Here is a 13,355-nt window from a genome sequence, read left to right as displayed (position 1 = left end):
CTTATATAAAGCCGACGGGGCAAAGATCAAACAGCCTGTTTTTTTTGCATTCGTTCCGTTTACTTTAAGAGGTCCAGTGAGAGGGGGGCTTCAGAGGAGCAAATATTAATATCTTGAGTCAGAAGTAGTCGATAGAAGTACACTTACTTTGCAGGGCGTAGATCTTTCCTTGGGACAGATCTGTTTCGTACTGTGCAACATCCTTCTGACACTGCTGGCTGATGTTTCCGGTAGGTTGGGCGGGGATGGAGATGTTTGTCCAGTTCACTGTGCTAAAATCGAGGATGGTGTCAGCAAGTTTCTGCTGAAGAAGCCTCTGTGACTTGAATAAGGAGGCCAACACGTTTAGCTGGGCTGGAGCCTCACAAACACCTTGGTTCCATACTGCCTGCGACCTAGCGAAGACAACTACAGCCAAACAAAGAAAAATGTACAGCGGCAGCCTCATGTTCCCGTTCGTACATGTATAAGCAGAGTACGGGAGAACGGCGCTTCCTTACCACATCTAGAACCTATGCAAATGACCAATTTTGATACCCAACGGTAGGTAGGACCAGTGGCATAGTTACGTAAACAGATCCTACACGCTAATTACACTTTGAGGGCAGTGAGCTATAGGCTGGAAGTTACTGTTTACGTGGACAGGGAGAGTTTTTTTTATAACACCTTGCTTTTTCTTTACTTTCCACTTACCACAAAATCTAATAAGGTTTCCATATAACAAATCTATTGGAATTTAAAAAAAAAGACCCATTGCACCAGGTATTAATTTTGTTTATTCAATAGCTGCAACCCCCCGTGTGGTGATCTTAATGGCCAGATCTAAACAAACTGCCGTCTTATCCACTTTAGTCGCAAAAGGGGCAAAGTCTAACATACATCTTTCTCACGCGGCGGACATGATAGAATGAAGACGGGGCCATTGTGGCAAACATCAGACCGATCCTAACTGCCCATCACAATTAACAGTTCAACAAATGATTACATAGGAATTAGAGAATCGACCAATTAGGAAGTGGCTGCATGTGCGTCAAATACCTGCATTTCTATGTTTTTATTTAGCATTTCCACGTTTTGACGGAAGAAGACATGGACTATGGGATCGGTCAACGTGGCTCTAAATTGCTGCATCTTTTTGTGCATTGCACTAGTTATGATATTGATAATTGGATATCATATTTTAGAACTTAGTGTGATTTGGGAGGAAAATTAAAGATTTCCTACATTGGCCTCGTCTTCATTCTATCATGTCCCGCGCGTGAGAAAGGTGTATTGTTCGATAGTATGCTGTACTCGCCAGTGGACAGTATGTGCCTTGTGAATAACACCCATATCAGTCGTTGTAAATGAGTGACTCAGTGTTGAAATGACCTGAATATCTTCGTCTGAGGAAAACAGACCTTTGGTAGACCAAATTTTTTAAAGATTTTGCGATAGTAAAAACCTGTATTGATTTTGCTCCCATCCGCGGACGCCGCCATTTTGACTTGTGAATCATGGTGGGAAATCTTGCATTGAACATAAGATTGGGGGTGTTGAGATGTTGTTATGCCCCAACGACCCACAAACTGGTCAAGAGATAAGGTGAGGTGGTATTATAACGAATGAAATGAATGGAACGATTTTAATGGTTTGAAAAAATTGCCACATTAACAAGACTATGATTTGTGGCTGCCAGATGTTATGATTTAGTTTTTGCTTCGCCAGTATAGGACAATGATGATACACATTTTTGCTTAGTTAACTACAGTTTGATGTCATACCTCCTTCAAATGATGTTAACCTGGATTTTTATTTTATTTTATTGGGATTGCAACAGTGCAATACACGTGGGACACAGGCAGCTATTGCTGATGTCGTGACCCCCACACATAATGTAGCCGTTCTTTACACTTGGCTGGAGTGGGGAAAGTCGTGTTAACGGGATTCGAACCCGGCACCCTTGGGTTCTGGGCCGAAAACCCTGCCGTTACGCCACACGACCCCTGTTCCAGTTCCAGTGACGTATTATAAACGTTTCCAATTGATTGCGCAAAAAGGTCCTCATTTGCATGAATTATATCAGTTGATCGTCTACCAAAATAACAGCGAATATTGAAAGTGTTATTGTTGAAAGTATTAAAGTCTTATCTTAGCATAAAAGGCTAGTTCTCCATTTCTAAGTTACAAATGTTACATGTTTGGCATTTCTGTCTTAGAATTCAGCAGTCTATCTAGACCTTGAACTTATTCCAGTTACAAATACTAAGCGTATTTGGATATAGAATTAAGAAATGCAATCATTTTAGATACAAGAATGAATACAATTGTCATTAAAGATTATTTAATGTATAAATCAAACGGTCTCTCATTTCCAAACAAATGTGACGAGGAAAGTCAGCACGTCTTTCTTCCAGCCTTTCCCCATTAGAATAGCATATTGAACACAAGTGACGATAATGTACGATAATACTTTTATTAGTCAGTAAAGGACACCCAAATTTACAATGTAATCAAGAACAGCCATGTTATTTTGAAATTAAGTATTTATAGCGGTAATCATAGCGCTACATGTCTTCCAAGGGAGATCATCGATGTCGGTGCAGTTCTTCATCTGTAAAGGAAATGCAGATGCAGGGTGATTAGATAAAGTATGATAACCGACTGTAAACGCCATCATTTGATGGTAGTTATAAAACCCAAAAGGAAATGAAATGAAGCTGCACACGCTCATACACTCACAGACACAGACACACACACACACACGCACACACACGCACGCACACACACACACACACACACACACACACACACACACATACGCATACACACACACACACACACACACACACACACACACACATACACACACACACACACACACACACACACACACACACACACACACACACATTCAGGAATACAAGTTTGTCGAGATATCTAAAAAAAGACCTACCTGTCGAGTAAAGGTGTTCCCGGATCCGTTTTCATTTTTGACGAGGAACCTTTTGTTGGCACCTCTTCTTTATCTCTTCGGAATAACCTGGTAGAAACGAAACGTTGCGGTCATTTAACATCCGTTCAACAGATATCTTTAGAAGTATGAAACTATACAGTTGTACACCAAATAGCAAATAGTAAAGAAACATGCGGATCTAATAATGAACTTTAATGCTTTGTTAAGGTTCAAACGTTGCCGGTAGATATAAAAATCATTAGGATCAACCAACTAAACAAACAAACAACCAAATAACCAAACAAAAAATAAATAACCAAGCAAGAAAATAAATAAATAAACAAGCAAACAACCAACCAAGCCACCAACCAACCAACCAACCAATCTGCCGGCCAGCCAGCTAACCAACCAACCAACCAGCCAGCCAACCAATTAACCAACCAACCATCCAATCAATCAATCAATCAATCAATCAATCAATCAATCAATCAATCAATCAATCAATCAATCAATCAATCAATCAATCAATCAATCAATCAACCATCTAACCAACCAACCAACCATTCAGCCAAACAACCAACCAATCAATCATCCAACCTACCAACTAACCGATCAAACAATAAATCAATAAATCAATAAATCAATCAATCAATCAACAAACCAGCCAATCAATCAACCAACCAACCAATGTCCATCGTCTCTTACCGCATCCTCTCCAAGAACTTGTTGGTGGAGAGCCTGCCGTGCTCGGTGATGGGGTACAGCGACAGGAACAGCAGCCCGAACGCCGAGTACACGGCCGGACAGATAGAGATCAGCACCCTCAGTGTCAGGCTAACTGAGGTGGGCTGGCTGCATCGTCCCGTCTTGTAGTCGGACAATCTAAGCAGACATAAACGTTTAAACATCACTACAAGCAGGGCTCGAAATTCATTCGCCCAACCCAACAGAATTTTGGGTGCACCACATAGAATAAAGTTGAATGTCAGCAAAACATATTAATTACAAAGTTTAACGCTCTTAAGAACTTCAATCTGTAATTCAAAATTGATACGGACTTCATCTATGTATATAAGTGTGACAGGTTCAAAGGTGGGAAATAGATTTTTTTTCATTAGAATTGCAACCGTGCAATACGCGTGGGACATAGGTAGCTATTCCTGGTGTCCCACACATAATATAACCATTTTTACACTTGAGTGGAGTGAGGACAGTCGTGTAAAGTGGCTTTTCCCAAGGGCACAACATCGGTGGCGTCAGGAGATTCGAACCCGGGACCGCTGGGTTCTGAGCCGAAAACCTTGCCGTTACGCCATACAACCCTACTAAAAATAGATTTTAAAGGAATTTGTATTTACTTTAGTGCAAACGCCGTCAGTCCCTGGGAAATGGCTTTTCCCATGTTACTGAAAAACGCGAAGACGCCGAAGAACAGAGACTCCATGCTGTTGCCTCGCTCCAACGTGTAGTCATCTATGACGTCAGGCAGCATACTCCTGAAAGTCAGTCAAGTCAGTTATATGGTATAATGATATAGAGGTATGGAAATACAATATGATATAAACTGATACTTAACGATTATGACATGATATGATCTGATACTTAAAATTTTTATAGGTGGCAAAGGACAGTTGATTGTTTTAAGGGAGGTTATGTTTTTGTGAGTATCTGTGACTGTGTACAACTCCTGTACAAGTTGTCCTGGTTTTGCTTGGTTTTGTTGTGCCATCTTCCGTATATTTAGTTGAATCTGTTATTTCCTTTTGAATAAACCAATAAAGAGAAAAAAAGTCGTGATTCAGGGCCCGGTATGGCATTTTCTTAGCTTACCGAAAAGTTATGCAATCAACACTGCCCAAGAAGACCACCCAGGGGACCGATAAAAGCTGGTCAATGAGGGCAGGTGGTCGTTATAGACAGGATTCGCATTAATGCTTGTGTCAATGGGAAAATTATCTAAGGAGCCATCAACTAGTGGTCACATTGGTCAGATGGTCCTCTTATGTAGAGGTGGTCACTTTTACAGGTTTGGCTGAAATCGGTGATGAAAAATCGGAAGGACGCTATCTTTTAGCACATACAGCTACAATGTATCTGTACTATTCCCTCTGCTTTATTTCCGATATACAATGGACAACAGTTTGACATTTTGTTCTAAGGACTGCTTGCAGCTGATTCTGGTCGTTAGCAAGTCGGTTGAAGGACAAAAACTACCACCATGCAACAAGATTCAACTTTAAACTGTATACCTCATTTCCGATGAGCACATGATCCACCCTTGGCAATATTAGGGCCCGAAAATCGAATTTTGAAAGTCAATTTATCTAGTTATTTCTCTACTTGATTTGTTCAAACAACACTATCACAATACATAGCGAAGTTCATGATGCAAAACTATGACTTCGTTGTAATGTGAGAACTGCACTGAAAATCGTGGCCGGAGTTTTTGTAAGCTCGCGAAACTACGGGGATCATCGTATGGCACGTTCGTACACAGTTTCAAAATGCTCAAAGTATGAAGTTGTTACACAAATGTGCTAAACAGTGTTAGGAAATGTCACTACAATAAAGATTTGAGCATTTTTACCATTTCCATTTTTCAGTGGTCCCTAATATTGCTTTGTCCTGGCCACCTGTTCATATAGATACCTTAATTCTTCCCCCTGGTGAATAACACGCTGTACGTGTTGGGGTGTAGATGTACAAGATTCAAATTTACCGTAACTGTAACTGTCAACCTCTTTTGTGATCTACCCTAATTGGCCAACAACATGGAGAGGTTAAGAGCTAGATTTGTCCCGACCACCTGTTCATATAGATACTAGTTATGTGCCCGTGAATAATTTCATCAGGTTGGTGAATGACTGAATAGCAAGGTTCTCTTATTCACAACCAAGTATTTTACAAGAGCCGTTTTTACGTTTGGGACTGCATTGTTAGCAGTAACTCCTAGCTTCAGTGCACTGTGAACCAGTCAGTATTACCCGGATGAAGATGACAGTCATCGAAACGTCGGCTCTTGTAAAATACTTGATTGTGAATAAAAGAACCTTGCTATTCGCTAATTATGTGTGTTTGGGTGTACATACCAGGGGATAAGTACGAAGGGTGCGAAGAGTGATCCTCCGAACGCAGCGAGCGGCAGGGCAGCGTACAGGAGACCCGGTACAAAAAACAGGCTTAGAGCGAACCCCAGAAACAGCTAGAAATATGAGAAAAAACACAAGAGTTTGCCTTTCGTGAAGTGAAAACCGAAAGTGTCTTTTATAATGAATGAATGAAGACCTTTATTGCACATTTCTGCCACACTTGACTAAGTACAGGTCGCAACAAAACAAAGTAACAAGGACATATGCCATATATTTTGACGGGGATTCAGTTCATCATAAATAGATTGAGACCAGGTAGAAAGGTAAAATGTACACACGTTTCCATGGGGAACAGCCGTTTATAAAAGAACTGGGAGCTTAAGAGAGATGAAAATATTGTCTGAAAAATGTATTAAACATCATGTCCTACCGTTGCTGCCAGCGCCAGTGTGGATTTCTTCCCCCAGTGAGTCATCAGTAAGTGCCACAAAGGAACGCCGGCACAAGAAAACACCTGGCAAATGATGAGGAAAAGGACGGAAAAACAAATCAAGAACCTCAGAATGGATTACAATGAAATTTGGTATGTGAGTAGGCGTCGAAGAGACCAAGGTCAAGGTCGATTCTGAGTCCGCTGGAATGTTGCCTTGGTACTGCAGCAGAACGTCCGTTTGTATTTTTTGACCAGAACGTGTATGGTCTTGATTTTTATAGAATTAATGTATTTGTTATCGTTCAAATGTTATTGTATTGCATTCTCACACGGCAATTGTATAACACAGCAAAGCTATGTATCTAGTTTGCTGCAATACTGCAATGTTTGAATGTTTCAATAAAAAACAATAATCACCATTGGAAGCCACTGGAAAAGATATGGAAACAATGGTTGTAATATTCGTTAAGTACATAGGATTTTCTGTTTAAACCTTTAAGTTAGTTGCAGGAAAAGTAAAAGTCTCACCAAAAATATGAGCAGGACGTTTTGAACCTGGTCCCCCAGTCCCAGTGAGTACTGTACGAACAAGGCTATGTTTGCTTCTATGCCCTGTAAGAGATATCATAGAAATACTGTAAACTTCATATGTAACGAAGTTCACGTATATGGCCAATAAAAAGACTCATTTACACAACAAAGTGATTTGTTCAAGCGACGTTTCGTTTCTGTTGCATTGTTTTTTGCTCAATAGTTTGTGATGCCGTTCCATGTGACTGTATATACTAGGTAAATACTTTGCGTTTGGGAACGCATCTATAAGTAGCGACACCTGTGCTGCAGCGCAATGTGAACCAGTCAGAATTGCCTTAAGGAAGGTGACAGATGGTCACTTGGTTGTGTAAATCACTTGGTTGTGTAAAAAAGAGTCTTTTTATTCAGTTACTTACCATCCTGATGAAACTATTCACGGGGGATATGGCGAAGTCACAGGAAACTGACGAGAAATGTTGTGCTTTTTTTTTATTTTGTGGCAAGCACAGAGGCACTTACTACGTTTGTTTTGTAAATATTTTTACAACGAAGACCAGTCCTCATAAAAATTAAAAAGGCAAACGCGGTGTTTCTCTGCCTGTTAACAAACGGACGATCAATGTAATAATACTCACGAAAACAGCCATCCAAAAGAATAGATCTATACACTGTAGATATCGGAACGGGCGATGACTCAGGATCTCTTTCACGCTTTGGAAGATAGGCTCTTTTTCTGTCGTCTCCTCCGCTGAGCTTCCTAGAAGGATTTTGAGTTAATAGTGTGTAATACATGTATTATGTATATTGTAATGACTACTGTATTGAATTTATTGTAGGATTTGTGTAATTTGTGCGTTCGTCTGTAAAATTCTTGTTGGGCAGCCGTTACCAGCAAGAGCTGCATTGGCTGACCCAGCGTATACGTAACGACTTCTTTCATTCCTAATAAATGTAATATTGATTTTTCAGTGTTTAGGTGGGTAACTTGCGAAGGTGCACATGTACCTGTTTCCCCTCCCTTTCACGTTGTGAAGAATTCAAGTAAACAAATAAACAAATAGGTGTTTGTGTGGCATTGCTTTTATGGACCTCAACTACTTCTCGATATATATACACTCTATCTACTAATTTGTCAGCCTATGGATTTCAACGTTCTGTGCACCAATCGTTTGTGAAAATTTAATTTGAAGTTGCTATCTTTAAGACAACATTAACTGCGATAAAAGCTAATTTGTTTTGGTGGTTAGCTTAGTTACAACAAAGAAGTTTTTACGAATATTCGGCTGTTTATACTGAGCCTTCATCAGATGTGAATGGCCAATCACGTGACTTTACGAACACATTGCGTCACTCAGCAAGACAATTTATGCCGGCTGCAACACTTACTGAAGCGTTCAGTAGTTCCCAGTATATTGGCAAGAGTGGTGACCAGGCATAATCAAGTAAAAGTAAGTAAGTACAAGTAAGTACAACACTTACTGGAGCGTTCGGTAGTTCCCAGTAGACTGGCGAGTGTGGTGACTAGAAGCAGACAGCCGGTCACCCCCGCAGAGATCATATAACCCTCGCGCTGAAAGATGACAAATATGGTTTGATTTATCATAAAAAATAAAATGCAATAAAATCTCATGTCAGTCATTCATAATCAGGGGATGAGGCCCCCTTTCCATTGGATGGAAATCAAAATTAAATTTGTATGACCTATGTATTTGTGAATTGAATATGATCCATGATGTAAAGTGTTTCGAAAGACAGTAAAACACACAACCTTACCAAATTGCGTCATTACCGATGAAATTCATCTCAGTGGAAAAGGGGCCGGGAATATAGTGCAAGTATTCCAGGCAGTGTAGGAATGCCCTAATATCCCCATAGTTAATGTATAAGAATCAGATATCAAACTTTACAGTGACATTATACCAGCATTGTCATGGTGACAATGATATGGCATCATAACACGAATGATGCCACGAATTTCAGTTAGTTTTACCTGCTTTTGGAGATGGGCTGGGGTTACTGTAGAGTTGGACGAGGCGCTGCAATCGCTGTGAAGTTCCTGTCCGTACGCCGCGACGATCTGTCCGTGGTACCCCACCCCGACAACCAGCCCGAACAACTGCGCAGCGGATCCTGGAGGATAGAGGTGATTCTTTCAATCAATTCTTCATACATTAATTCATTCGTTCGTTCATTCTTCCATTATCTCCATGAAAAATTGACATTTTTGAATGGAGATATAGTTTTGAGCGTGTTTGCGTGTGTGTTCGCGATCGCGTGCGTGTTTGTGTGTGTGTGTCTGGATGCTTGTAGTCAGCATAACTCAAGAACGTTTGGATGGATTGTAAAGATATTTGGTATGTGGGTAGGTATTGGGAGAATTCATTCGTTCATCCTTCCTTCCATCCATCCATCCATCCATCCATCCATCCATCCATCCATCCTTCGATCCATCCATCCATCCGTACGTCCGTCCATCCATCCATCCATCCACCATCCGTCCGTCCGTCCGTTCTGTCCGTCCGTCCATCCATCCATCCATCCATCCATCCATCCTTCGATCCATCCATCCATCCATCCGTACGTCCGTCCATCCATCCATCCATCCATCCATCCACCATCCGTCCGTCCGTCCGTCCGTCCGTCCGTCCGTTCTGTCCGTCCGTCCATCCATCCATCCATCCATCCATCCATCCATCCATCCATCCATCATTTATTGTATTTCAATGCTTTTATTCCTCTATTTATGAAGATGCAGACATTCGTAACTTCTTTTCTTCCCAAAGTTAGTTCCAATATGAAGGTTGATGGTGCAGACTTACTGAAGGCTGTTATCGAGTCCCTCTCCTTGGTGTCGGTAGTCATGTACATGACTTTGCACTTGTTGGCCACGGCATAACACTGTAAGGAAGGGACAGAACATTTGATCATCGTCGTTATCAACGCCGACGTCTATCTATCTATCTATCTATCTATCTATCTATCTATCTATCTATCTATCTATCTATCTATCTATCTATCTATCTATCTATCTATCTATCTATCTATCTATCTATCTTTTTACTTATTTACCTCCTCCCTTTACAAAAATGGAGGGGAAGACAAACAGGTGATACTCTCCCGTAACAAACAAGATACAACATACAGTAGATAAAAAATATGCAAATCAATAGTACTATTTACAGTTCAAACGTAGGCATATAGATTATAACATATGTACAGAATAATAAAACAATATGATTTTTTTCTCATTTTTTCTAGCTTATATATTAATTCATTTATTTAACTATCTATTCAATCAGCACTAACTAACCCAAAAATAAACATTCCTAGTAGGCCTACAGAGGAGTCTAGTAAGTCGAAAGTTTGTACTCACACACTGCACAACCTCGGCACTTGACCAGACCACGAAGTAATAGACGAACCGCCACTCACTGGAAACGTTTGGGACGTACCAAGCCATGAAGTAGAGAACGATTTGCGTTGGTAAGGTACACCAGAGCCTAGAAACATAAATGTAGAGAAAAATTATAGCTTACGACTCCGAATGTACCAAACATGCCATGCCATGCAGGATAATCCAAGACAAACATACACACTAGATTTTGTCATCACCTTGAAGTATAATGTTTCCATTTCCAACACAACACAACACAACACAACACAACACAACACAACACAACACAACACAACTCTACTATTTCGAATATGTCCCAGAATACGACGAGTCTGCATTGTTTGGAAAAAAAATTCAACTAACGATAAAGCTGTTCAGCAATAAAGACAAACTTTCTTTGCTGGACAAGAAACCCGCTAGGGAAACAGTTAGAACGAGTCACTCAAAGAGATAGACGCCAATGGACCGTTCCAGCCCCTCCCTCTGCATGTTCTATTTCGAACACCTCTGTCAAAACGGCTTTTGACGGACAAAAGTGGCCACTGCCGCTTGGCTGACAATAATGGGGACTGACTTCGGTTAAGCTTTTTTTGACCAAAGAAAAATGCTATGCCTTCTTTGTTGAAGGCTGTATTCGCCGAGTAGTGTCGTTTGAGGCGGCGGCGGATGTAGCTGCAGTGCGAGCTTAATGTTTTCAGTCAATGCGGAAGCTGGTGTGGTGGCGCCGCGTATATAGCATTACCTTTTTCAGTGGTAATACGATAAATTATCACAAGATGCGGAACGCCCGTATCAAAGGTTTCCGCGGCCCAGGTATGACATCAGTTGATTTATTTGATATATTTGTCAATGAGAAATAATGACAGCTGTGGATGGTACGTAGAAATCCGCTTCCCTACCATGGTTTGACCTTCCCCCATCTTGTGTCCGTTCTATCGATCAGGTACCCAGCAAATGGTGACGTCATGATCATGCACACCAGACTGGAGAAGATGATTCCTGACGTCTGCAGAGGCGGCAGCTGAGGAAAGTAGACATTGGAAACATTTATCAAAAAGTCTTTGTTAAAGAATGTATGTTTATGTGTCTGTATATGTCTGTATGTATGAGTAGTTGTGCTTGTTCGTGTGTGCGTGTGTGCATGCGTGCATGTGTTCTCGTCTGTTTGCTTGTCCAGTGTGTGTATGTGTGTGTGCTCGCATGTGTTTGTGCACGTGTGAGTGAAAGCTTGTGTGTGTGTGTGTATGTGTGTGTGTGTGTGTAAAAAGAGATAGGAGGGCAAAGAAAGAAAGAAAGGAAGAAATAAAGGAAAAAGAAAGGAAGAAAGAAAGGCAGAAAGAAAGAAAGGAAGAAAGAAAGGAAGGAAGAAAGAAAGGAAGGAAGAAAGAAAGAAAAGCAAAAAGAAAGAAAGGTCACGTGCCGGTCTGTGATGTCATCTCTAACAATCGAGGACTCATTTTCGTCCTTATTAATTAGCAATCAAAAATATTCAAGGATCTTAAAAAAGATGATCAACTCCGCCTGCACAAGACATTGTCACAAACAGACTTCAAACACACTATACCCCTCTCACTGGACCCGCGACACGTTGGCGACCTCGCTGCGACCGAGCGATTTGACACCGCGCTAAACGAATTTCGTCGATAAAAAACGAATCTTTTTACGCTTTGTGTGATTTTTCTGTCTTGTTAGTCATACTTGTATGTTTTGCATGGTATTCCCATTGTTAAGTCAAGGCTATCTCAAATTCAATCCAGGACGCAGCGACACCGCCAGCGTGCCGCGGGTCCAGTGAGAGGGGGGGGGGGGGAGTAAAATCGGAGACCAGCTGACCTGAGCTACTTCTAGTAGGAAGATGTTCCCGTACATGGCCGTGATGGACGTCACAGCGTCGGTAGAAAACGTGGCGGAAGCGTACATGATCTTCTCACACAAGGACACTGTCTCCGACGACGTCTCTTTTGCCGTCATTTCTGTAATCAAACGTACCTAAATTATCATTTATTTGTTTCAGGCACTCACTGGCCCATAGTTAAGCAACATATACACAGCAACATAACCTAACGTTAAATACATACATACAAAACAAACAAAAAACCAAATCCTATATATGCAGACGTTCCCAAAGGTTTGTGAAGTATGTGTTGCGATAGAATGAATCCGACTGAAGCACAGACTGAACACTGGTGTTAGATGAGTGGAAATAAGCATGTGCCTTAAGACATTCGTGTATACCGTGGAATAGCCTTCCGTATGAGGATGCCATAGAAATATGTATCATTAGACGTGCAAAATATCTATCTCTTAAGATAACCGGAAGTTTATTAGGGCGAATCTTTAATTGTTGTACCACCGATGTCACAATAGTAAGGATTATTATTGTCAAGAGTTATACAGACACACACGCGGTTATGACGCATGACAGTCGACAACTAGTCGGATTAGAAATATGCAGTTTTTGGGTTAGAAGTAAACAGCTGTCAAAAACAGGCGCGCGCAACCATCCCAGAATATCTTAACTTAAAATTTAAAGTGTAAATTGTCTCCTAGATTTGCGAATGGTTTGATTTTGTATGTCAGTTTTTAAAAAAGTTACAGCGTTATGTGTGTGATTCTACACGTGATTTAAGACTTTTTAGTTAGGGTTTGTCCCAAACCAGGTCCTTGTCCGGAGGCTATTTGTCTGTTCCATGCCCCTTTTAAGTCTATCTACAATAGTTTTCTTTTAACCTTGTCCAAACTACTAGGTAAATATATAGTTAGTATAGATAGTATTCAACTATTGTTAACAATTATAGAACGTATATAACCTGAACAATATAGACAGACGTGGTACGCCAACACTATATATGATACAGACCCTTGCTGAGCACATACATGGATCATACATGTGTGCAAACGAACAAACACTCAAAATCGGAATAAAGCTCTTAATCTTGTCTTTAACACCAGTATACAACAAGAAGCAAG

At 40.7% G+C, this 13,355-nt stretch overlaps 2 protein-coding genes and 1 long non-coding RNA gene across 3 annotated transcripts; all 3 read right to left on the bottom strand.

Annotated features, from left to right (window-relative positions):
* Positions 1-2,441: 2,441 nt before the first annotated feature.
* On the bottom strand, positions 2,442-4,441 carry LOC136426689 (sodium-dependent lysophosphatidylcholine symporter 1-like). Its single transcript, XM_066415445.1, has 4 exons — positions 4,294-4,441; positions 3,641-3,817; positions 2,936-3,022; positions 2,442-2,593 (listed from the first exon to the last, which is right to left on the bottom strand). Exons 1-4 carry the CDS (start codon positions 4,425-4,427, stop codon positions 2,590-2,592), a joined length of 402 nt encoding a protein of 133 aa, XP_066271542.1. The 5' UTR covers positions 4,428-4,441; the 3' UTR covers positions 2,442-2,589.
* Positions 4,442-6,450: 2,009 nt separating this feature from the next.
* On the bottom strand, positions 6,451-8,407 carry LOC136426688 (uncharacterized). The gene is made up of 4 exons (XR_010754321.1): positions 8,378-8,407; positions 7,627-7,748; positions 6,986-7,069; positions 6,451-6,538 (listed from the first exon to the last, which is right to left on the bottom strand). It is a non-coding gene; the product is annotated as an uncharacterized lncRNA (long non-coding RNA).
* A 22-nt stretch (positions 8,408-8,429) lies between these two features.
* LOC136426532 (sodium-dependent lysophosphatidylcholine symporter 1-B-like) lies at positions 8,430-12,375 on the bottom strand. Its single transcript, XM_066415197.1, has 6 exons — positions 12,219-12,375; positions 11,285-11,406; positions 10,365-10,491; positions 9,811-9,889; positions 8,982-9,121; positions 8,430-8,561 (listed from the first exon to the last, which is right to left on the bottom strand). Exons 1-6 carry the CDS (start codon positions 12,354-12,356, stop codon positions 8,430-8,432), a joined length of 738 nt encoding a protein of 245 aa, XP_066271294.1. The 5' UTR covers positions 12,357-12,375.
* Positions 12,376-13,355: the final 980 nt, after the last annotated feature.

Source organism: Branchiostoma lanceolatum, chromosome 2 (genome assembly GCF_035083965.1).
Source record: "Branchiostoma lanceolatum isolate klBraLanc5 chromosome 2, klBraLanc5.hap2, whole genome shotgun sequence".
In the NCBI taxonomy this organism is placed as follows: Eukaryota; Metazoa; Chordata; class Leptocardii; order Amphioxiformes; family Branchiostomatidae; genus Branchiostoma; species Branchiostoma lanceolatum.
This window is presented reverse-complemented; position numbering and strand designations above follow the sequence as displayed.